Source organism: Opisthocomus hoazin, chromosome 26, assembly GCF_030867145.1.
Source record: "Opisthocomus hoazin isolate bOpiHoa1 chromosome 26, bOpiHoa1.hap1, whole genome shotgun sequence".
Taxonomy (NCBI): Eukaryota; Metazoa; Chordata; class Aves; order Opisthocomiformes; family Opisthocomidae; genus Opisthocomus; species Opisthocomus hoazin.
The window spans coordinates 7,152,962-7,176,400 of record NC_134439.1 but is presented as its reverse complement, the minus strand read 5'-3'; the positions used below and the strand labels follow the sequence as shown (position 1 = coordinate 7,176,400).

The window sequence follows — 23,439 nt, the reverse complement described above, 5'->3', positions numbered from 1 at the left end:
TGCTACCACTATTATAAAAAGGAGCTGAAAAGAGAGGAGATTTATTTGCCGAAAATCAAATATCAAACTAAATGAAGGAGAAACATCAGACTAAGAATCCTTTTCAAAGCATCCTGGATTGTTGTGGATACACTGGTAACTATTCTGACCATTTATTAGAGTTTGGGTGTGATTTTTTTGAGACAGGGAAGCGATGTAGCTTTCATCCATTTCTCTGTGCATTTTGCCTTCTCCTTGTAGCATTGCTGTCTTTCTGTCTGGCCTTTTCTCTGTAAAGTCTTTACCTCTCTCTTTTCTTTTAACTCTAAACTAACTTTTAACTTACTTTTAATTTCCTTTTAACTGCAGTAAGTTTCTCTTTTGCAGTACTGATGTATCCATCAACTAGTCTAATCTGTTTCAGTGTCAGTCTACAGTGTGATTGCATTCCTCTGCAGTACCACTTCTGAATTCATTTCAACTAGTAGATCTTTGGGCACTTAGTCAAAGTACTCACTGTGTGTATTTGGCTTTTTGCTGTATTTGAATCTTGTCAGACCATTCAGAGATTCATTTGTCCTAGGGTCTATAACAGTTTCTGCACGTGCACCTCTCTCAACTATATGAAGAGGGAACTGTATGAATCGTTTTTACTGGAGGGAGGACTCAGTATTGCAAATGGAGTTTAGGACTCCATGTGCATGAACAAGGTTGTTAACGTGGTTATTGTGGCTGCTCCAGTCTTTTACAAAGGGTTCATTACTGGTATTGCCCTTTAAGGTCAGCAAAGCCAAACTGACTTGTGCTTGGTTGTTTTCCAGTAGTTCTCAAAATGAGGCTTTTTTTCTTTTTGTGCTAGCAATGGTGCCTCAATGAACCACACAACAGTGGTGGAATTTGTCCTCTTGGGCGTGACCAACAGCCGCCATTTGGAGATCATCCTCTTTCTGTTTCTTATGGTTGCCTACTTCTTGATCCTGCTTGGAAACATTGCTGTCATCAGCATCACTCTTGTGAATCGTTTCCGTCAGACCCCAATGTACTACTTCCTGAGAAATTTTGCCCTTTTGGAAATTACTTTTACCTCCACAGTCATTCCCAGCACCCTCTACAGCCTTCTGACAGAGAAGAAGAAGATTTCCCTGCCTGGTTGTTTCCTTCAGATGCTGCTTTTCTTTTACTTGGGTACCTGCACATTTTTCCATGTGGCAACAATGTCCTTCGATCGGTATGTTGCCATATGCCACCCTTTGCATTACACAACAATTATGAACAACAGATTTTGCCTCCAGCTGGTCCTGGCTTGCTGGGCAGTGAGTTTTCTCTTGATGTTTCCTCCCACCGTTATGATTGTCCAGTTGCCATTCTGTGGTCCCAATGTCATGAACCACTTTTACTGTGATACTTCCCTGTTGTTGCAACTGTCCTGCACAGACACAGGATTCATTGAAGGACTGATGCTTATCATACTATCTATCATCATAACTAGTACCTTAATAGTAACTGCTGTTTCTTATGGCTGCATTGTTATCACCATCTTGCATATATCATCTTCCACAGGTAGGAAGAAGGCATTTTCCACTTGCTCAGCTCACCTCATGGTGGTGATGATATTTTATAGCACATGTGCTTACAGGTATATCCGCCCAGCACAGCGAGGTGGGCAGGACTCTGACAAAGTTCTTTCTTTCTTCTTCTCTGTGGTGACTCAGATGCTTAACCCATATGTCTACTCACTCAGGAACAGTCAAGTCAAACAAGCCTTAAAGGAGAGCATGCTGAAGGCATTTTCTAGCTCCCTAAGGCAGTTGTGAGTGCTGGAGTAGCCCAAGCCAAGCCCATCCAAGTGACTGAATTGTTTCCCAGCTACAACATCAGCATTGTATAACTGTGAATTAAATTATGCTTTCTACATGTTGTGTAGTTCCTCCTTCTGTTAGCAACCAAAAAATGCAAACACAGAGAGGATCTTCTAGTCCTCCAGTACCTAGACTCAGCTTTGCCTGTGTTTTTTTTCCCCCTTGCAGTGGTGGGTTAGGCTTGGCTGACAACCACATTCTCATCCAGCTGCTCACTCACCCCTTCTACCCCATAGTGGGACAGAGCAGAGGCAGGACAGCTGCAGAAGAAGGGCAAAGTGGCTGATCGCCTCTGGGTCTGTCTCAGAGCTGACTCTTCAGGAAGCCAGAACTGACCTAACAGGAACAATAAACAGCAACCTGTCTGCAGAAACTGAGGACGTGCACAAAGGCCACTGAATTTAGAGGAGATGAAAGGCCAGCTCGCAGGTTGTGGGGTGTTAGCAGGAAAACCACCAGTGAAGACCCCACCATCCAATAAACTGCTTTGCAGGCATAGCAATCCTGACCAAAGGCCACTGCATGTCGAGGAGTTAGAGCTGCACGTAACAGTTCACCTGGTGAGGCTCAGGCCTGGGCCGGGCTGCACTGTGCCAAGCTGTTCTGTTCCATGCTGTGCCAGTCTGGTCGTTCCGGTCTGGTCCGTGCCCTCCCACGCTGCGCCATGGGCAGAACAAGGCCACAGGCTGGGTGGTGCCGCACGAGTGTCCCGGCCACAGCACAACCTCTTCAGCGCCTTGTAACGGAGGAGCCTGCAGGCAGCGCGCAGCGACCATGGCTACGTGGCTAAGTTTTTGATAGGTATCCATCACCAGTTGTCAGTTAATCGTATCACACCTATATTGTAGACACATGCTGGCAAATTTAAACAAACATAACTGACATAAACGCACCTGCTGTTGCTGTGATTACCATAATCACATGCTACAGTCTGTGTAAGGTGTACCACATCTCTGCGCATATAATTCTTACAGTCACAGTTTCTTTCCTCCCTGGCTAATACTGCTTTACATTTTCCTCCCCAATAACCAATGAAAACATACAACTGATGTCCCATCATACTGGCTGCTCTTTCTCCTGTTGGTAGAAGAGTTGGCACTGCAGGTATGGAGCACCTCTGAGTTTTCAGCTGTGGTTTTGGGGCTCTGTGCTCAGTGTTGCTACTAAGAGGCTGAGTGAACAGAGGGTGGAGTGGGAAAGGAGCATCATCTAGTGCATGCTTATGGTAAATACCCATCATGAGCCTGAGTGTGTGCTCAGGGAAAGTCTGTTCTCGAGGAAAAGAACTCTCTGCCCAGACTGCATCCTAGGGTTTTCCCAACATTGTGGATAAGCACAGTGATGTCCCTGCTGATTTTCTCCCTGTGACTTTTGAGCCTTCACAGGGAGATGGCAATGCTGAAGGAAAGCACCTAGATGGTCCACAGAAGTCCTGCGATGGACAGGCTGCTCAAAAAAAGCTGATGCACCCAAACTCCAATACACCTTTCTCCTGGGCTGGGATGAATTGTGTCTGGAGATTCTGATGACAAGTGCAATTAGGAGAGGTTTCCCTACTGAACAGTGTGAATGAAAAGTTTCCAAATCTCCTGGGAAAACAGATGAGAGTTAAGTATTAAAAATCTGAAGGAGTGAGATGAAAACCCAGGTTACAGACAGAGGGAGTGTTTTATGGAGCAGCCCAGTGGGAGATGAAGTAAGAAGTGTTGACCACCTTGACCTACGCACTTCCCAATCTTCTCCAGCATTTCAGAGGAGGTATGTAAGTGTCCCAGGGCTAGGACCAACACTGCAACAGCACAGCTGTAACTATAACAACAGCCATAACCATGCTCTCTAGAATTTCAGAAAACGTAAGCAGGAGAAAGACATTCAGGAAAGGGCAGAACTAAACCACACATCTTTGCCTCTCATTTTCACTAGGTAAAGACCCACTGATGAAATCAGAACATCCCAGATGTGCCTCAGCAAACATGGCACTTTCCTGTAATCTTCAGCATAAAGTGATTACCTTTCGTGTGATAATGCCTGGGAAGGAAGACTCAGGTCTGGGTGTCACCTGTTCTGCCCCAAGTTTCTTTCCTCCCTGTTGTCTCTGAAAACCCTTCTCTCACAGGAAGGCAACAAAAAGTTCAGCTCTTTCACTCTTCCTTCCAGAGAGGGAGCTCTAGGCCTGAAGCACCTGAATGCAATTTCTTAGCATTACGGAAATAATCAGTGTCCTGGAGGGAGTCTCCCTTGGGATTTCAGGGAAGGAGCACTGTGTAAGAGAATCCCTGTGAATATGAAAGTTCTGAGCTGGTGCAAAGTGTTTCAACGCCTCAGGCAATGGCTGTCCCTCTCCAGACCTCCAAAGCATTTCAGACTGTTCTGAGAAAAAGAGAAACTGAGATGGGGCAATACACACAGGCTTTTCCAGACTGATGCAGCAGAGCCCAGTGAGGGTCCAGAAGGAGGACTCAGCTCAGATCCTGCAGAAGACTATAATGGGGTTGACTCCTTCAGAATTAGGCAGCCATGAGTGACTGAGGTTGCCTTTTCAGCCTCTGCCAATCATTTTATTGCTCAAGTGAATACCTTGTATACTAACGCTATATACTGTACGGGTAACAGCAGATGAGGAGAAAGCTGAGGTACTCAACAACTTTTTTTGCCTCAGTCTTCACTGGCGACCATTTTCCCAAAGCCAAAATTGGGAAGGGCAGCCACTGGGGAATGTGATGATTCCTTCCCACTCCCAACTCCGCCCAGACCAAACATACTGGAGACTCTGAACTGGAAATTTTACCTTGAGGAGTTCACCGTGATACAGGTACAGCTCAACCAATAGAAGACATAAGTAGAGGGAATTCATCTGTAATGCTAGACTTCAGCTGGTAGCTGCAGTGGTATCCCAGCATGGTAGGTGAATTTAGGCTAAGCTTTCTGGCCCTCTTTAGCTCTGCAGATGCTGTCGGTCTGTAGCACAAGGCATGTATTGAGCTCAGAGCCTGAAGACACTTGGCTTCACGCTGCTCCCAAGGAGGCTGTTGGCTTCCTCCAGGCACTTGTCCAGCTGGGACACTGCAGTCAGGGAGAGACGGGGACACTCGGGGAGTCAGGCAGGAGGGAGAGTCCACAGATGGGAAGGAGAAAGGGGACACAGCACTCTTTCATCTGCCTGCAGGAAATTGTGGTCCTGCGGAGGGGTGAGGCAGGTCCCACTGGAGACAGAAGGGAGGAGGCTGTGCTGTGGGGATCAGCAGGAAAAGGACCCTCAAGACTCACCAGCTCGGCTGCACGGCCAGGTCACAGCCTTGGCCTCCAGCAGCTCACAGAGGTCTTGGTAGCACTTTTTTCTGTGCAGGTAGGTCACAGCCAGCACTGTAGCCCAAATACTTGGCTCCATGACCTGTAGGAGAACAGTGACTCAGACCAGCACATAGTGCTAAGCATTCCTCCTGCCCCCTCACTGCTTCCCCTCGCTTCCTTTGTGGCTTCTGGTTTCTGATCCCTTCATTCCTCTCTGCCTGCCATTTGGATGCCAGTGTTGCCACCAGCCAAGGGGTTTCCACTGCCCCAGGATGGCACGCTGCCACCATAAGAGGTTTTTCCATTACCTCACTAGGCGTCTTTCCCTTGATTTCAGCCTCATCAACTTCCAGCACAGAGGCCAAGCCTGAGCAGAGGGCCCCGGAGCCATCTGTGTTCTGCAGTGCCACCAGCTCCTGGCACTCAGCAATGGCTTCGGTGGACCAAAGCCCAAAAACTGGAGACCGCAAAACAAATTCTGTGGGGTTCACATACTTGAGAGAAGAAATAGATGGTGGTGGTGTAACCAGAGTGATAGAGTCTGCTAACGATAGCAATGAACAGCAAAAAGGGCTTGGGGGATTGATACCAATTATTGTATTTTTTTAATCTGTATTCTAGTCTCTAGGTAACAGTTAATGCTAACAAAATAGGAGACAATCTGTTTCTGTCAAAAGAGAATGATGAAGCGTGTTTTTGTGTAGCAAACTGAGAAAGCTAGCTAGGACTGCCAAGATTAAGAGCTGAACAGGTAAAAGGTAATTCTGACAGGGGGAGATTGCAACCACTAACCCACTGACCACCTACCCAAGTAACACCACCTACTCACAAGAGAACAATGGAAGAGGACGAGTGAGTCTACGCAAAAATTTACATGTGAAGCAAACAAATTTGCACCAATAACCAAGGAGAATAATAATGAATATGTATTAATAAAATAAATATGTATATTTTTGATTTATATAAACTGCTTGGAAAAGGTATGAAGTATGCACGTTCGGTGGAATTATCCCCCATGCATCCAGCGCTGCAATAAAGAATGCCTGCCTTTTAACACTACATTGGTGTTACGAGGTTTTAATCCCAGATTTTCGGTGACAGTATCTGGCAACCTAGTTGGGACCCCGCTTGTTAATACTAACGCATCCGTGGGATCACGGGACCTCCAGCCAGCATCGAGGTATTCTCAAGGAGAACCTCTGATCCCCAGACTGAAGGATTCCAAGTAATTCTCCTGGAATTAAACAATAAGGCATTCTTTTAACAGGTAATGGAGCTCTGGGTAGGAGCCTGCTTGTAAGGCACGGTGAAAGCCACGCAGGGTTGGTCTGAAGAGGTACCTCGGTTGGTAAGTTTCTGCTAGGTGAAAGCCTGTGGGGGCCCAAAGGGGGAGTCTTTAACGGGATGTTGAAGTCTCCAAGGTTGGGATTTCTGGCAGGGGGCTGGGATCCCAGAGGGAGCTCCAACAAGGGTTGGGGTCCCTCTGACTAGTGCCTGTAATAGTGCACAATCGCAACCACTAGTCTTTAGGGAGATGGGTACATTTCTGAGCAAAAAATCCATCCCACAAAGTACACCCTTGGGCTGTATTTTAAAGCATTGGAAAGATCTCGGGGGTGATCCTCTGACTTGTAAACAGTAAATTATTGTAATCATTGGTGGCCAATGTATACCTTGGAAAGTGGGGAGAAATGGCCAGAAAATGCAACATTGCGATATAATACCATCTTGCAATTAACATTATTTTGCAAAAGGGAAGGTAAATGGGATGAGATAACATATGTAGATCTGTTTTTCACACTGAGAAATCATCCAGAGTAGCAAAAACAGTGTGGGATACCTCCACAAAATTCTATGGTGATGGCTTTAAAGAAGGCGAAATCTGGTGAGGACTTGAAAAAGTGCTGGTCTGCTTGTAGTGCCCGTAAAAGGTGTTTAAAATATGGACCCAAGGAGGATGATATTGAATTATTGGTTGCACCTCGCTGGAGATGGGGAAATGATCAAGAGGATCTAAATTTGGAGGCTGATAATCCTTCTGCTCCTCGTATGGAAGCAGAAGCAGAGGGATTTAGCCTGATTTCAGGAAGGACACGGGGAAAGAAAAAAAGGGTGGCTGAACCAGCTCCCCTCCAAGCCCCTCTCTGAGAAGCAATAATGAATAATGGTCCAGTAGTAGCCAGGGAACATTTTCCTGCCTCTCAGATCTTGCTTTCCTCACCACAGGTGATGAGTAATCATAGAATCATAGAATCATGGGTTGGAAATGACGTATAAGATTATCAAGTCCAACTGTCAACCCAAAACCGCCATACCTACTAAACCATGTCCTGAAGTGCCAAATCTACACATTTTTTTAACACTTCCAGGGATGGTGACTCAACTACCTCCCTGGGCAGCCTATTCCAATATCTGACCGCTCTTTCAGTAAAGACATTTTTCCTAATATCCAATCTAAACCTCCCCTGACACAACTTGAGGCCATTGCCTTTTGTCCTATTGCTAGCTAGCTGGGAGAAGAGACTGACACCTGCCTCACTACAACCTCCTTTCAGGTAGTTGTAGAGAGCAATACGATCTCCCCTCAGCCTCCTCTTCTCCAGACTAAATTGCTCCAATTCCCTTAGCTGCTCCTCGTAAGGCTTGTCCTCCAGACCCCTCACCAGCCTCACTGCCTTTCTCTGGACATGCTCCAGCACCTCCATGTCCTTCTTGTAGTGAGGGGCCCAAAACTGAACACAGTATTTGAGGTGCGGCCTCACCAGTGCTGAGTACAGGGGCACAATCACTTCCCTACTCCTGCTGGCCACACTGTTTCTGATACAAGCCAGGATGCTGTTGGCCTTCTTGGCCATCTGGACATATTACTGGCTCATGTTCAGCCAGCTGTCGACCAACATCCCAAGATCCTTTTCCGCTGGACAGCTTTCCAGCCACTCCTCCCCAAGTCTGTAGTATTGCATGGGGTTGTTGTGACCCAAGTGCAGGACCCGGTACTTGGCCGTGTTGAACCTCATACAATTGGCCTTGGCCCAGCAATCCAGTCTGTCCAGATCCCTTTGCAGAGCCTTCCTACCCTTGAACAGATCGACATTCCTGCCCAACTTGGTGTCATCTGCAAACTTACTGAGGGAGCACTCAATCCCCTCATCCAGATTGTTGATAAAGATGTAAAACCAGACCGGACCCAAAACTGAGCCCTGGGGAACACCACTCACGACCAGCCACCAGCTGGATTTATCTCCATTCATCACCACTCTCTATGCTCAGCCATTCAGCCAGTTCTTTATCCAGCGAAGAGTACACCCATCCAATCCATGGGCACCTAGTTTCTTCAGGAGGAAGCAGTGGGGAACAGTGTCAAAGGCCTTACTAAAGTCCAGGTGGAGAACATCCATAGCCTTTCCCTCATGCACTAGGCAGATCACCTGGTCATGGAAGGAGATAAGGTTGGTCAAGCAGGATCTGCCTTTCATGAACCCATGCTGGCTGGGCCTGATCCCCTGTTTGTCCTTCACATGCCCAGTGAGTGCACTCAGGATGAATCGCTCCATAAGCTTGCCTGGCACTGAGGTCAGGCTGACAGACCTGTAGTTCCCGGGATCCTCCTTCCAGCCCAGCTTCTAGATGGATGTTACAGTGGTGAACCTCCGGTCATCTGGGACCTCCCCTGTTAGCCAGGACTGCTGATAGATGATGGGGAGTGGCTTGTCCAGCTCCTCTGCCAGTTGCCTCAGCACTCTTGGGTGGATCTCATCAGGCCCCATAGACTTGTAAGTGTCCAGGTGGCGTAGCAGGTCATTAAGTGCTTCCTCCTGGATTATGGGAGGTTTGTTCCGCTCTCCTTCCCTGTCTTCCAGCACTGGGGGCTGACTACAGTGCAAATAACCAGTGTGACTATTAAAGACTGAGGCACAGCAGGCATTAAGTACCTCAGGCTTTTCCTCATCCTTGTTGGCAACATTTCCCCTTGCATCCAATAAGGGATGGAGACTCTCCTTGGCCCTTTTTTTGTTGTTGATGTATTTGTAAAAACATTTTTGTTGTCCCTTACAACAGTGGCCAGCCTGAGTTCTAGCTGGGCTTTTGCCTTTCTGATTTCCTCCCTGCATGACATAACGAGACGCCTGTACTCCTCTTGAGTCACCTGCCCTACTTCCATAAGTGGTAGGCCCTCCATTTTTTCCTGAGTCCCAGCAAGAGCTCCCTGTTCAGCCAGGCCCGTCATCTTCTCCGCCGGTTCGTCTTGTGGCACATGGGGACAGCCTCCTCCTGTGCCTTTAAGACCTTTAAGACTTCCTCCTTTAAGAATGTCCAGCCTTCCTGAACCCCTTTGCCCTCCAGGACTCTCTCCAGGGGACCCTCTCAACCAGCATCCTGAACAGGCCAAAGTCTGCCCTCCGAAACTCCATGGTGGTGGTTTTACTGGCTTCCCTCTTAACTTCGCCTCGAACTGTGAACTCAGTCCTTTCATGGTTGCTAAGCCCAGGATGCCCTCCAACTACCACATCTCCCACCAGTCCTTCTCTGTTAGTAAACAGGAGGTATAGTGAAGCACCTCCCCTGGTAGGCTTACTTACCAGCTGCATCAGGAATTTATCTTCCACACACTCCAGGAACCTCCTAGACTGTCTCCTCTCTGCTGTGTTGTATTTCCAGCAGATGTCTGGTATGTCCCCCACAAGAACAAGGGCTAGCGACTGTGAGACTTCTGCCAGCCTCTTACAGAAAACGTCCTCCACCTCTTCATTCTGGTTGGGTGGTCTGTAACAGATCCCCAGCAGGATGTCTGCCTTGTTGGCTTTCCCCCTTATCTTTACCCATAGAATCTAAGCAGTCCCTAACATGCAGTGCCACTTGTTGCCTTCAGAGGCGTGGTGACCTGGTTCAGGAACGGCACGGCGACCAATCCCAGGCCGCTCGGGCCATCAGCTCACAGACACCAATGTGGTGGACGGCAAATGGCGTTTATTGGTGGGTAGCACAGCATTAAATAGTCTAGGTTTACAGTGTCACTTCCATCTGCTTGCGTCATAGGCTAAATGCTATTGGCTATCCAGAGAGGGGCCCTATCTTTCCGTACAGCGTGACATCTTCCGACCGCCAAGCCCTAACTATCCACAGCCACCCCACCACCTCTCTTTCCTCGCCTGTCCCTTCTGAAGAGCTTACAGCTATCCATCGCAGCACTCCAGTCATGAGAGTCATCCCACCACATTTCTGTGATGGCAACCAAGTCATAGCTGTCCTGCTGTACAATGGCTCCCAGCTCCTCCTGTTTAGTGCTCATGCTACGTGCATTGGTGTAGATGCACTTGAGCTGGGCTATCAATCTCATCCCCAACCCTGGCATGCCACGCCTGGGCTCATCTCTAGTGTGCCTGGTTACATCCCCTTCCCCCTTTGAACCTAGTTTTAAGCCCTCTCAATGAGCCCCGCCAGCTCATGGACAACAATCCTTTTTCCCCTTTGTGACAGCTGGACTCTGTCGCCAGCAGGCCCAGTGCCCTGTACACCTCCCCATGATCAAAGAAACCAAAATTCCACTGATGGCACCAGTCTCTGAGCCAGGTGAGTTTTCCTACCCCTTTCAGTGCTCTTCCCTGCCACTTATGGGATTGAGGAGAACACCACCTGCACCCCTGATCCTTCAACCAATCGCCCCAGGGCCCTGAAGTCCCTTTTGATGGCTTTGGGACTTCTCTCCATGATCTCGTCCCTGCCAACCTGCATTACCAACAGTAGGTAATAATCAGAGGGCTGCACCAGACCAGGGAGTTCCTTAGCAACATCCCTAACCCGGGCCCCAGGGAGGCAGCAGACTGCCCTGTGGGATGGGTCTCGTTGGCATATCGGGCCCTCTGTTCCCCTTAGAAGGGAATCACCTCCTTTTTTTCTGAACAGGGGCAGCCATAATGTATGGGGCTGACTGACTCTTCCTAGGTAACCCCCCGAATGGAGCTTCACCCACATCCTCATTTTCCTGGCGCTCACATTCCAGAACCCCGTATCTGTTGCTTAAGGGCAACTGGGGAGGTGAGGGAGGCTGGGAGGGGATCTGCCTGCTGCCCCGAGCAGGGACCTGTTTCCATTCCCCCCTGTCTCTTAGGTCCGCTCTTTCTGCTTGGTGGCAAGAGGGTAGGGGGTCCTCTGCTTCTTGCAGAGCTGCCTCCTGCTGCCTTGGCCTCGGGGATGGCAGGGTGGGGCTCCACCGTTTGATCTCCCTCTCGCACTCCCTGATGCTCCTTAACCTCTCCACTTCCTCTTTCAGCTCTGCCACCAGGCTGAGAAGATCATATACCCATGTTTAGTAAGTGGCACCTTTGGTCAAAAAGTGCCCCAAATACTGAACTGCTGACCCCTTAACCTAGCTTCACATTCCCAAAACTTCTGTACAGCTGGGGTGTATCCTTGAAGGTTCTCACTGACTCTTGATGGAGAGCACTCAATGGTTGTGGATTGTTTTGGGGTGCTGGACCTCCAGAATCTCTCTTCTGAGCATCTCTGGAGGATGTCAGCCCCCTCAATTCAGGGCCTCTTTTGATGTGTGAAGAAGTAATACCTGGTCTTAATGTGGCATGAAAGTAGTTCTGCTCAGATGCTCACGTATTTTCTGTCCAGGCAGGATAGCAGAGTCTGTTGCATCCAGAATAGGAAGCAGCCAGGTGACCAACCTGAGGGGTGGCAGTGGTATAAGGAGTTAGCACAGGTCTGGACAGAAGCTGTGTGCTGTTGCTGAGGGGACAATTGTAGCCACCCCCCTGCCTGTCACATACATGCATGGTCTGAAGTTCTCCAGCGTTCAACCTATGCTTGCATTGGTGAGTTCACCCCTGGTAGACAGCACTGCTCAGAAAAGAAGGGAACTGGGCTGTGGAGAGATTGTGGCCCTGCCTACAAATCCATGGAAGCATTTTGGGTACTACATTTCCACTGTTTTTTTAAGCCTGCATGGGTCCAGCAGATTTGAACGTGGAGGGTCCTGTCAGGGAGCAGAAAAGGCCAGCTGCTCCACAAAGGCAGGTGAGCTGCTGGCCAAATGCAAGAGTAGGGTGGGTGGGAGCAATGACCTCACCAACAAAGAGCCAAGATGCTGAGGGGTAAGTGAGGGTCAGGACTGGGTCCAGAGACAGTGGTCAGGATCAGACACAGTCAGTGGTCACCCAGCAAGTCGAGTAACAGAGGGCACAGACCCTTGCTTCTTGCTTTCTTCACAACAGCTCTTCTCAGCAAAGGAGCTGACCTTGGAGTCAGCCATCTACACTGCTTGACTTAGCCAGCTGAACTGGAGCAGGCTCATTTACTTTAAGAAGTCCCACTTCCTACATACTTTCTTTCTAAAAGGTTCTTGTTATAATTTTATTCTATCCATGACCAGTCCTATTTTTTCTGCTTTCAATAACAATGCACAGAGATATGCATGAAGTAAGCACACGCATGGATTTTCAGTAACTACCTAAAATTTAAATATCATTTATGTGAATTTGAAGTCTGTGGTCAGTTCCAATCTGTTTTAGGAGGTAGAATTCAGTTGGCAATTGTAAAATACATGTATATATACAGTCAAAACATAGATATCTGTGGTGAGTTAAACTTGGCTGGTTGCCAGGTGCCCACCAATCCGTTCTGTCATTCCCTCTCCTCAGCAGGACAAGGGGAGAAAATAAGATGAAAAACTAGTGGGTCGAGATAAAGGCAGTTTAATAAAGAAAAAGAAAAGGGATTACGCAGAAATATAGGAAACAAATAATTTTATTCACTGCTTCCAGTCAGCAGGTGATGTCCAGCCCCTTCCTGGGAAGCAGGACCTCACTACACATAGTGGTTGCTTTGGAAGACAAACATCTGAATAACAGATATTACCTTCCTCCTCCTTTCTCTTAACTTGTATTGCTGAGTAAGACATATATGGTATCGAATATCCCTTTGGTCAGATTGGATCAGCTGTCCTGGTTATGTTCTCTCCCAGTCCCTTGCCCACCCCAGCCTATGGGCCTTTTGAGGGTGATTGCAAGGTGTTAGAGATTCAGCGTTGATACTCTAGCGGTAGCTAAAGCACCGGTGTGTTATCAACACCTTTCTAGCTGCAAATACAAAACACAGCACTATGAGGACTGGTATGGGGAAATTTAACTCCATCCCAGCCAGACCAAATACAATGTCTATGGAACAGAGTTTAGGAAAAACATATCATTTTAATGTAAGTTGTAGTCACACAAAAAGAAGAAACTACTTGCCATTTTGATTGACAATGGGAAACAAAGTAACAGAGAAAATAAATGATAGGCAAATACAAAAATTACTTTTTACTGTTTTCACCCTGTTGTAGTTGTGTCATAGCTTGAAAAATATGCAAAACGTGAGGTATTGTGGTCTGTTAATGGTAATTTCTCAAATGCAGTAATGCCAACAGGCACTCATTATTCCAGCAGGAAAAATAAGCAGTGGTACAACTGACGCATCTCATATCAGTTCTAGATGTAGGCTCATCTTTCAGCAGTACACAGGCAGGCAGATAGAGGCACAGCCATCTGGAGAAGGTTTATGCACTGGAAGACTTGATTCATCTACAGAGCAAAAGCACTTCAAGTGGGCATGCATCATATCAGACTAGGCTAAAATCACATTTCTAACAGGAAAATCACATTAGGCTGGTCCAGGATGAAAATATGAGGATGGACATTAATGCACAGGATATGAAGAAAATTACAGCAGGAAGGATGAATAAGTAGACAAACAAACACGCTGTCAAGCTATTAAATATTCATTGTAGTGTAACTGAATGCCAAATTTCCTTAGGTATTCTTTTACTTTCCATATGCTCAGTATATTTTGGGGTAAGAAGGGCAGAAGTTTGCCTTAGCAGTCTGCCTGTGGGAATTACAAATGCAAACTGTTCTGCAGAAAGGTAGGTGGGAAACTTTCCTTTTATCTTTTCTATTGAAATATGATTTGTGAAACAGGAATAATTTTTATTTTATTTTGAAGTGTTACTTTTTTGGACATTCAATCTGAATGAAATGAAGATTTTTCAATGTGATTGTCCAGAACTAAGACACTAGTCTGTGGTCAAGAGAGAGAGAGAGAGAGAGAAATCCTCTTACAGTATAGTTCATCTCGTAGAAGCATAGAATCATAGAACAGTTCGGGTTGGAAGTGACCTTATAAATCATCTAGTTCCAACCCCCTTGCCAAGGGCAGGAACACCTTCCACTAGACCACATTGCTCAAAGCCTCATCCAACCTGGTCTTGAACCCTTCCAGGGAGCAGCCATCCACAGCTTCTCTGGGCGAACTATTTTAAACAGTTACTGGGGAATTAATATGTCCAAGTGTTTGTGTCTACGCCGAGCTTAACTGTGTGTGTGTAACAATATTTATTTAACAAGTAACACCAGGTCCCTGCTAGATCACTTTGTTGTTCCTCAGCCTTGTGTTCTTTTAGCTTCTGAATTAACTCTTTAACAGAAAAAAAAAACATGCACAGAAAAAACCTCCAAAACAAAAAAATAACAAAAACTTGCCAACCTCTAAAAAAAAAGAAGGAAAAAAGGAGAGAGGAGAGAAGAGAGAAAGAAGAGAAATTGATCATTTTAGTAACAATCAGTGTATTAAAGTAGAAAAAAGATCTCTTCTTATGATTTCATTCAGTATCTATTATGTTTCCTAGGTATGGTATTTGTCATCTTGGGTGATGAAATAGTCACTCAAAGAATCCCTCTCTTTTCCTTTCTCCGTTTGATTGAGGGTTTCTAAATCATGACTTGTTTCTGTTGGCTGGAATATCACTTTCTGACCCTGCAGGTTTAAAAAAATATTGCCAAATGAGAAAAGTCATACCTTTCAACATTTTCCTCAATATTTTTCTGGATATTTCAGTTTTTCATCAGGTTCAGGATTCACAAACATTCATCAATCTGTCCGGTTCTTAGAAAATGCATATTATGGTTTTCCACTGGTTGTACTGATCTGATTTAGTTAGGTCATGAATACATCCTGCTGCAGTGCCCTGGTGCCCTACCATCCTGCCCAGGCTGTTGTCCAGCTTTCTGACTGGGGACAAGAGCATTTCTACTGTCAGCTGCATTACACAATTTTATTTCTTTGGTTCCCTAGCAGTCACTGGAAGTTTTATCAGTGATGTCCTATGATCGATATTTAGCAGTGTGCAAACCCTTTCACTACAGAGCTGTCATGAATAGCAGATACTGTCTGCAGCTTATAGCTTGGTCTTGGATGAATGGTTTCCTTGTTATGGCCAGACGCTGCTTCCTGATTTCACAGCATTCCTTCTGTGGTCCCAAGTTTATTGATCACTTCTTTTGTGATTCCACTCCAGTGATAAAACTCTCCTGCTGTGACTGCAGCCTGACTGAAATGTTGGTGTTCATCCTCCAATCAGTATGCGCTACGCCCTTTCCTACCAACCCAGGTGTCCTACATGTGTGTCATCACCGCTGTCCTGAGAATGTCTTCCACCACTGAGATGCAAAAGGCTTTTTCCACTTGCTTTTCCCACCTAATTGTTACATTTTTTTGTGGAAGATTAATAATTATTTATGTCCTGCCAAAAACTAAGACTCTAAGAGCATTGAATAAACTCTTCTCAGTTTTCTACTCTGTTGTGACTCCACTGCTCAACCCCCTCATCTACAGTCTGAGAAACAGAGAGGTGAAGAACACTGTGAATAAAATAGTCAAGAAACGTGAATATTTCCTAAAGGTTAGATAGTCTTAATCATTTTTTTCTCCCACAAAACAATGACAGAAAATAACCTATGACATTTGAAGGAAGACTCTCCTCGTAATTTTTAGCCCTCAGAGCCTGTGCTACTTACCCAAGACATTTCACTATCAGCTTAGCTAATCTGACCTACCTTCATTGTCCAAGTAAGGATGAGACATTTTTCTCTGGAAAAGGGTCATCTCTCTTCAAAAATTGTTTCAGTTGCCTGGGTGACTAGTTCAGCTTTCAATGTCGAACTAGTGATTCCTCAAATTAGCTGGTTGCAATACCACTCCTCTGAGAAGTGGCCCATTTCACCTTAAGAAAGTGATTGAGGACAGTTGATTATTAGATGAACAATTTAGATCTAAGGAGTAATTTTTTAGGTAGCTAAAGGCAGGTCAGAGGAATGGATCTAATTCAGAGGGAGCAATTTAATCTCTGTTTTAGAGTAACTATACCAGTATGAATATATTTGTCCCTGTGAATGTGAATGCTAAAGTTGGTTGCATAGTTGTAAGTTTGCACATTAAAAAAAAGCATAAATGGCACACTAGTAACTCTTAATCGGTTCTACGTTTTTAGACATTTCATACTCGTGTTTATTTGTCGTCTCAGCTGTTTTCAGCGGCTATGTGAACTTAGTTCGTAAGTTTTCTCTTTTAGACACAACACTGATGGCAAATGTAAGCATGAGTTCTACAGAGATGCAGGTGAACCACAGCCATGGAGACAGTTCTTCATGAATACCTTGGGATGCAAAGATGGCTGAGGAAAGAGAACTATCTTAAACTTTTTTCCTCAGAAAGACAGCCATACCTTTTCATGTCAGTAACTACAAACGTTTTTCAGCACTTAGCCTGAGATTTTAATATTCCCCTAATATTTTAAGTCTCTGGTTTAGATGCTTAAGCCACAGCTTGTCACCCTAGAAGTCTTTAAGAATCAATGGAGAGAAATTTATGCAAAGTGCTGATTTCTTTGACCTTTCTTAGAAGTTCATTGCAGTATGGGCTGACACACCTTTTCTGAGGTCACTATTTAAAGAAATTTGCTGCAACAATTTTCTTTAGATGTTTAAGAAGGATGAATTGCTAGGGTAACTCGCCTCATATATTTCATGATGCATTGAAAAATATGGCCATAAGATTCCATAAAGTTCTGTGGGGAAGTCACTCTTTCCATATAACAGGACCTCTGCTGATTCTCCAAAGCTGACATTTCGAAAGATGTCAGAATTTCCACTTGGCCATAATATGTGCTTGGATTTGGTGTTTAAACCCCATAAGGCTTAGGGTAGTCATCTTCTTGAAGCTTTTTTTACCTGGGGGCTAGGAGTCTCCTAAGCAAGCTAAGTGCTTCCAATATAGCCTGCACTGAAGCTAATCACCCTGAGGTTTGCCTTTGAGTTGGTGAGAAGAAAAACATATTTTGCATGGCTGAGCTGACCTCTTGCAGGCATTGAAGGAGCAATCCACGAGCTTAACCAAAATAATCTAGTGTGTAAATTAACTGCCAGAACATAAACTGCTACTACTTTTGCAGATACCCTGGGGCACCCAAGCCAACTGGCTGAGGCTTACGTATATAAAACGGAACAAAAGAGAAACCTACACCTTATGAATTGACAGCTGAAGGCCAGGTAATATAGCACCCAGCACTTAATGATACTAGGCATCTGTGTTTCGAAACTGACTGTATCCCCAGCATGTTTTCAGATTGTTTGTGTCATTCTGTGTGGCTTCCAGCTGTATATCCAAAAGGCTGGCTGGCTTGAGACATACCTTTTTTGTACATATCACATCCTCTAGGAGATCCAAAATGGTACTAGATGCCTGCCTGTGTACACTTCAATTGTTCCCCTGTTTCTTCTTACCTAAACAGCTCGTTAGACTCCTGGAATCACTCATCAAAAAACATAAGATGTGATTTTTCATTAATCACCTCACAGAATGAAAAATAAAGCCAGATTTGTCATCATCATTGGATCTCCATATCATTGAGGAAGCAGTGGCATGTTTAACATAACAACTTCATCAATTCCATAAATAAGTTACTTGTATTTTTCGTGTAATTGGGTGCTCTGAGTTCAGGAACAGTCTAAATCTATCACATTGAGCTTGTTTATGAGGAATCTTACTTGCAAGGTAAACAGGACCTGAGTGCTTAGCACCTTTGTGGTGTGTGTCTTAATGGCTCATCTGTGTGGGTGGATTCCACAGGAAAATTGTGGTGGGGAGTCAGTGTTCTGTAGAGCCCTACACAACTGTCTACCACCTGCAACTGAAATGCATGGGTCCTTATTAATTGTGATAGGTGAAATGGACGAATTATGTCCCTTACATGCCATATCATGTAAAATTTGATTAGCATCCCAAATCTGGAGCTTAGGATCAAATCTAATGAAGGAAATTATTTGACTTTCCTTTGAACACAACAAATTCACATTTCTCAGGTGAAGATCCTTATCCTGTAATCTATTTGCTGTTAAGGGATATAACCAGGCATTTCCAAGGGCCATCCTTGACTGCAAACATAGAATCAAAAAATCACAGAATCATAGATTCATTAAGGTTGGAAAAGACCTCTATGATTATCAAGTCCAACCGTCACCCCAACACCACCAAGCCTACTAAACCATGTCTGGAAGTGCCATACCTGCACGTTTTTTGAACACGTCCAGGGATGGTGGTGTCACCACTTCCCTGGGCAGCCTATTCCAATGTCTGACCACTCTTTCAGTAAAGAAATTTTTTCCTAATATCTAATCTAAACCTCCCCTGACACAAATTGAGGCCATTTCCTCTAGGCCTTGTTATCTGGGAGAAGAGACCAACACCTGCCTCACTCCAATCTCTTTTCAGATAGTTGTAGAGGCCAGTAAGGTCTCCCCTCAGCCTGCTCTTCTGCAGACTAAACCGCCCAAGTTCCCTCAGCTGCTCCTCATTGTCCTGGGTTCAGCCAGGACCTTTTTCACCAGAAGCCAGTAGGGAATACAGCCGAGCGGGCTGACCCAAACTGGCCAAAGAGAACAGGGTATTTGATACCATGTGCCGTCACGCTGGGTTCTGGTGGGGGAGCTGGCTGGGGGGAAGGCAGTTGCCACTCGGGAGAGTGCAGGACACCAGGCAGTGAGAGGTGTTCTGGCCGTTTTGCTGTTTGTTTTGTAAATTCTCCTTATCAGTATTGTTGTTGTTGCTGTTCATTTTGTTTGCTGTTCTGTTAAACTGCCCTTATCCTGACCCACAAGTTTTTTGTCTTTTTTCTTTCTATTCTCCTCCCCACTCCAGCGGGGGGGAGGAGTGGTAGAGCGACCGCATGGCCCTTTGTTGCTGGCGATGGCCAAACTGCAACGCTCATAAGACTCACTTTTTGATAACATTTAGTTTAAAACAGCTGAAATAAAATTGACAATGGACTAAATGAGGAGCCAGAAATCAGTTGCTAACACAAAGGAGCCCAGCAGCATTTGCTGTGCTCTAAGGTATTCTACCTGCCTTCTAGATGCTGCTTCAAAAGTATTTAGTTCCCCAAAAAGTACTGTGGCATGTCTTGCTGCTATGTGTAAATTGGTTTAGATGCTAATATTTAGGAAATTGAACCCAACTCTTTGGTTGTCTGACTCCTCGGACCCGACTGACTGCATTATCACAGAATCACAGAATCACAGAATCACAGAATCACAGAATAGTAGGGGTTGGAAGGGACCTCTGTGGGTCATCTAGTCCAACCCCCCTGCCGAAGCAGGGTCACCTACAGCAGGCTGCACAGGACCTTGTCCAGGCGGATCTTGAATATCTCCAGAGAAGGAGACTCCACAACCTCCCTGGGCAGCCTGTTCCAGGGCTCCGTCACCCTCAGAGGGAAGAAGTTCTTCCTCATGTTCAGACGGAACTTCCTGTGCTTCAGTTTGTGCCCATTGCCCCTTGTCCTGTCGCTGGGCACCACTGAAAAGAGCTTGGCCCCATCCTCCTGACACCCACCCTTCAGATATTTGTAGGCATTTATTAGGTCCCCTCGCAGCCTTCTCTTCTTCAGGCTGAACAAGCCCAGTTCCCTCAACCTCTCCTCGTAGGGGAGATGCTCCAGTCCCCTCACCATCCTCGTAGCCCTCCGCTGGACTCTCTCCAGTAGCTCTTCATCTTTCTTGAACTGGGGATCCCAGAACTGGACACAGTACTCTAGATGAGGCCTCACCAGGGCAGTGTAGAGGGGAAGGAGAACCTCCCTCGTCCTGCTGGCCACACTCTTCTTGATGCATCCCAGGATCCCATTGGCTTTCTTGGCAGCCAGGGCACACTGCTGGCTCATGGTTAACCTGTCGTCCACCAGGACACCCAGGTCCCTCTCCGCAGAGCTGCTCTCCAGCATGTCCACCCCAAGCCTGTACTGGTGCATGAGGTTGTTCCTCCCCAGGTGTAGGACCCTGCACTTGCCCTTGTTGAACCTCATCAGGTTCCTCTCTGCCCAGCTTTCCAGCCTATCCAGGTCACGCTGAATGGCAGCACAGCCTTCTGGTGTATCTACCACACCTCCCAGTTTGGTGTCATCAGCAAACTTGCTGAGGGTATATTCTAACTCTTCATCCAGGTCGTTGATGAAGAAGTTAAACAAGACTGGGCCCAGTACTGACCCCTGGGGGACACCACTAGTTACCAGCCTCCAACTAGACTCAGCGCCGCTGATGACAACCCTCAGTTATTGTCAGAGTTCGACTTTTCTGACCAGGTTCTTTCAGATGTTACACATGAGAAGAGTTTAATGTTCAGTATAAAGTGTACCTATTTGAAGATATTTGACACTACGTGGCATTTTGATTTAGTGAGGCAATACAGCAATATCAGCAATATACTCAAATCACAGTATAAACATAATACAGCAATTGCAATATACAGTTGAATGACCATACAAATGTGTTACCCATTGCTATTCCTTCTATGCTCACCATTGCAATGCTGAGCATCTCCAGTTGCCAGGAAGGAATACATGTGTTAAAGCCAGCTCAAGCCCATCACTCTCTTCAAATTGCATTTTATGAGCTGTCAAGTTGTTGTAGTTTATGTCAGGCTCAGTCATACATACAGTCCCTTTATACCCCCACCTCGCTGCTCTGGCTCAATCAGGAGGACATTACCCTCTACTAATTGTGTCAGGGAAGGCTATGCATAGAACCTGATGACGCACTGGTAGAGCTGTATATCTAAAACAAAGTTTCCCTTGTGTTGAGAAAAGTTCATCTTACTTTACAAAAATTGTTGGTCATTCCTTACAATCTTTCCGTGGCTCATCACTCTTGCTCATCTTCAGTGAGCCTTCTTCAATTGTGGAGGTGTGTTGATTGGTCACAGTTATCTAGGACACCAATTTACAGTCAGAAGAGTTTAGTCAGATGGCCATCGCACACAACCACACCTTAATTTGACACAGAGGCATCTTAATTCAGAAGTGGTGTCTTCCCAAAGATGGCTAGAGATAAGTGAGATGCATCATAGAATCACAGAATAATTTGGGTTGGAAGGGACCTTTAAAGACCATCTAGTCTAATGCCCTGCAATGCATAGGGACATCTTTAACTAGATCAGGCTGCTCAGAGCCCCATCCAAATTGACCTTGAACGTTTCCAGGGATGGGGATCTACCACCTTTCTGGGAAACTTGTTCCAGTGTTTCACCACTCTCATCATAAAAAAGTGCTTCCTTATATTCACTCTAAATCTACCCTCTATTAGTTAAAAACCATTACTCCTTGTCCTGTCACAACAGGCCTTGCTAAAAAGATTGACCCCATCTTTCTTATAGGCCTCCTTAAGTACTGAAAGGCCGCAGTAAAGCCTTCCGGAAGCCTTCTCTTCTGCAGGCTGAGCAGCCCCAACTCTCTCAGCCTGTCCTTATAGGAGAGGTCTTCCATCCCTCTGATCATTTTTTTAGCCCTTCTCTAGACCTGCTCCAACAGGTCCATGTCTTTCCTGTGCTGAGGGCTCCAGAGCTGGACACAGAACTGCAGGTGGGGTCTCACCCGAGCAGAGCAGAGCGGCAGAATCACCTCCCTTGATCTACTGGCCACGCTTCTCTTGATGCAGCCCAGGATACAGTTGGCTTTCTAGGCTGCAAGTGCATATGTTGGCTCATGTCTAGCTTTCCATCTACCAGTACCTCCAAGTCCTTCTCGGCTGGGCTGCTGTCGGTCCCTTCATTGCCTAGCCTGTGTTGATACCAGGGATTGCCCTGACACAGGTGAAGGACCTTGCACCTGGCCTTGTTGAACCTCATGAGGTTCACATGGGCCCACTAGTCAAGCTTGTCCAGGTCCCTGTGGATGGCATCCTGTCCCTCAGTTGTGTGGACTGCACCACTTATCTTGGTGTCATGTGCGAACTTGCTGAGGGTGCATTCGATCTCACTGCCTATGTCATTGATGAAGTTATTAACTGCTACTGGTCACATTATGGACCCCTGAGGGACTCAACTTGTCACTGATCTCCATCTGAACATTGAGCCATTGACCACTACCCTCTGGATGCAACCATCCAACCAGTTCCCCATCCACCGAACAGTTCACTCATTAAATCCATCTCTCTCTGATTGCTCTGGTTGCTCCCAGGATCCACCTTTCTCCTCTTTTGAAAAATTTGTGCAGTGTTTCCATTTTTCCAGTCACTGGGGCCTTCACCTGACTGCTATGACTTTGCAGATATTGTGGAGAGTGGCTTGGCAACTCCATCAGCCAATTCCCTCAGGAGTCTGTGATGCATCTCGTCAGGCCCCATAGACTTATGTATGTTCAGGTTCTTCAGGTGGTCACAAACCTGATCTTCTCCTACAGTGGAAGGACTTTGCTCCGCCAGCCCCCATCTTGTGGTCTGTCCACTCAAGAGCTTTGGGAAGAGAGATTGCCAGTGAAGATGGAGGCTAAAACATTGTTGAATAACTCATCCTTCTTCTTCTCTCTGTTGTTACCAGTTTGCCAGTCTTGCTCATCAGTGGGGGGTACGCTTTCTTTGACCTTACTTTTGTGGCTGACATACCTGTAGAAGCCCTTCTTATCATTCTTTGTGTCCCTTGCCAAGTTCAGCTTCAGCTGTGCCTTGGCCTCCCTGAAGCCATCACTGCACAACCAGACAGTGTCCCTATACTCTTCCCAGGTTACCTGCCCCTGCTTCCACTGCCTGTTCAGAAATCTACTATGAGTTTGCAGTTGCCACGCTATGTGGTTGTGGAATTCCAACAGGTCCTGTATTATAATATATGTGGCAGTCCTATGCAGATGTTTGGGATACATACATGCATTGGACTGAACTGGGCTCCTACTTGTCCTGGTTTCAGCTGGGATAGAGTGAATTTTCCTCCCAGAAGATGCTGTGTTTTGGATTTGGTACCAGAAGGATGTTGGTAACACTGATTTTTTGTAGTTGTTGCTAAGATATCAAGGACTTTCTTCCAGGCAGCTGAATCCCACACTCTTGCTGTAGACATATGAAAGTAGGTGAGATGATCATCATTACTTGCTTCCTTCTAGTGGCTATGTGATGCCCTATACTCCCCAGTTCACCATTACACACCTGTAGAAGACTTCAAAAAGGAAATG

The 23,439-nt window shown here is 46.0% G+C and overlaps 1 protein-coding gene across 1 annotated transcript; it reads left to right on the top strand.

The window, feature by feature from the left end:
• The first annotated feature begins 851 nt into the window (after positions 1 to 851).
• Positions 852 to 2,237, top strand: LOC104330581 (olfactory receptor 6E1-like). Its single transcript, XM_009935814.2, has 3 exons — positions 852 to 1,789; positions 2,007 to 2,073; positions 2,160 to 2,237. The coding sequence occupies exons 1-3, from the start codon at positions 852 to 854 to the stop codon at positions 2,235 to 2,237; spliced, it is 1,083 nt and encodes a 360-aa protein (XP_009934116.2).
• Positions 2,238 to 23,439: the final 21,202 nt, after the last annotated feature.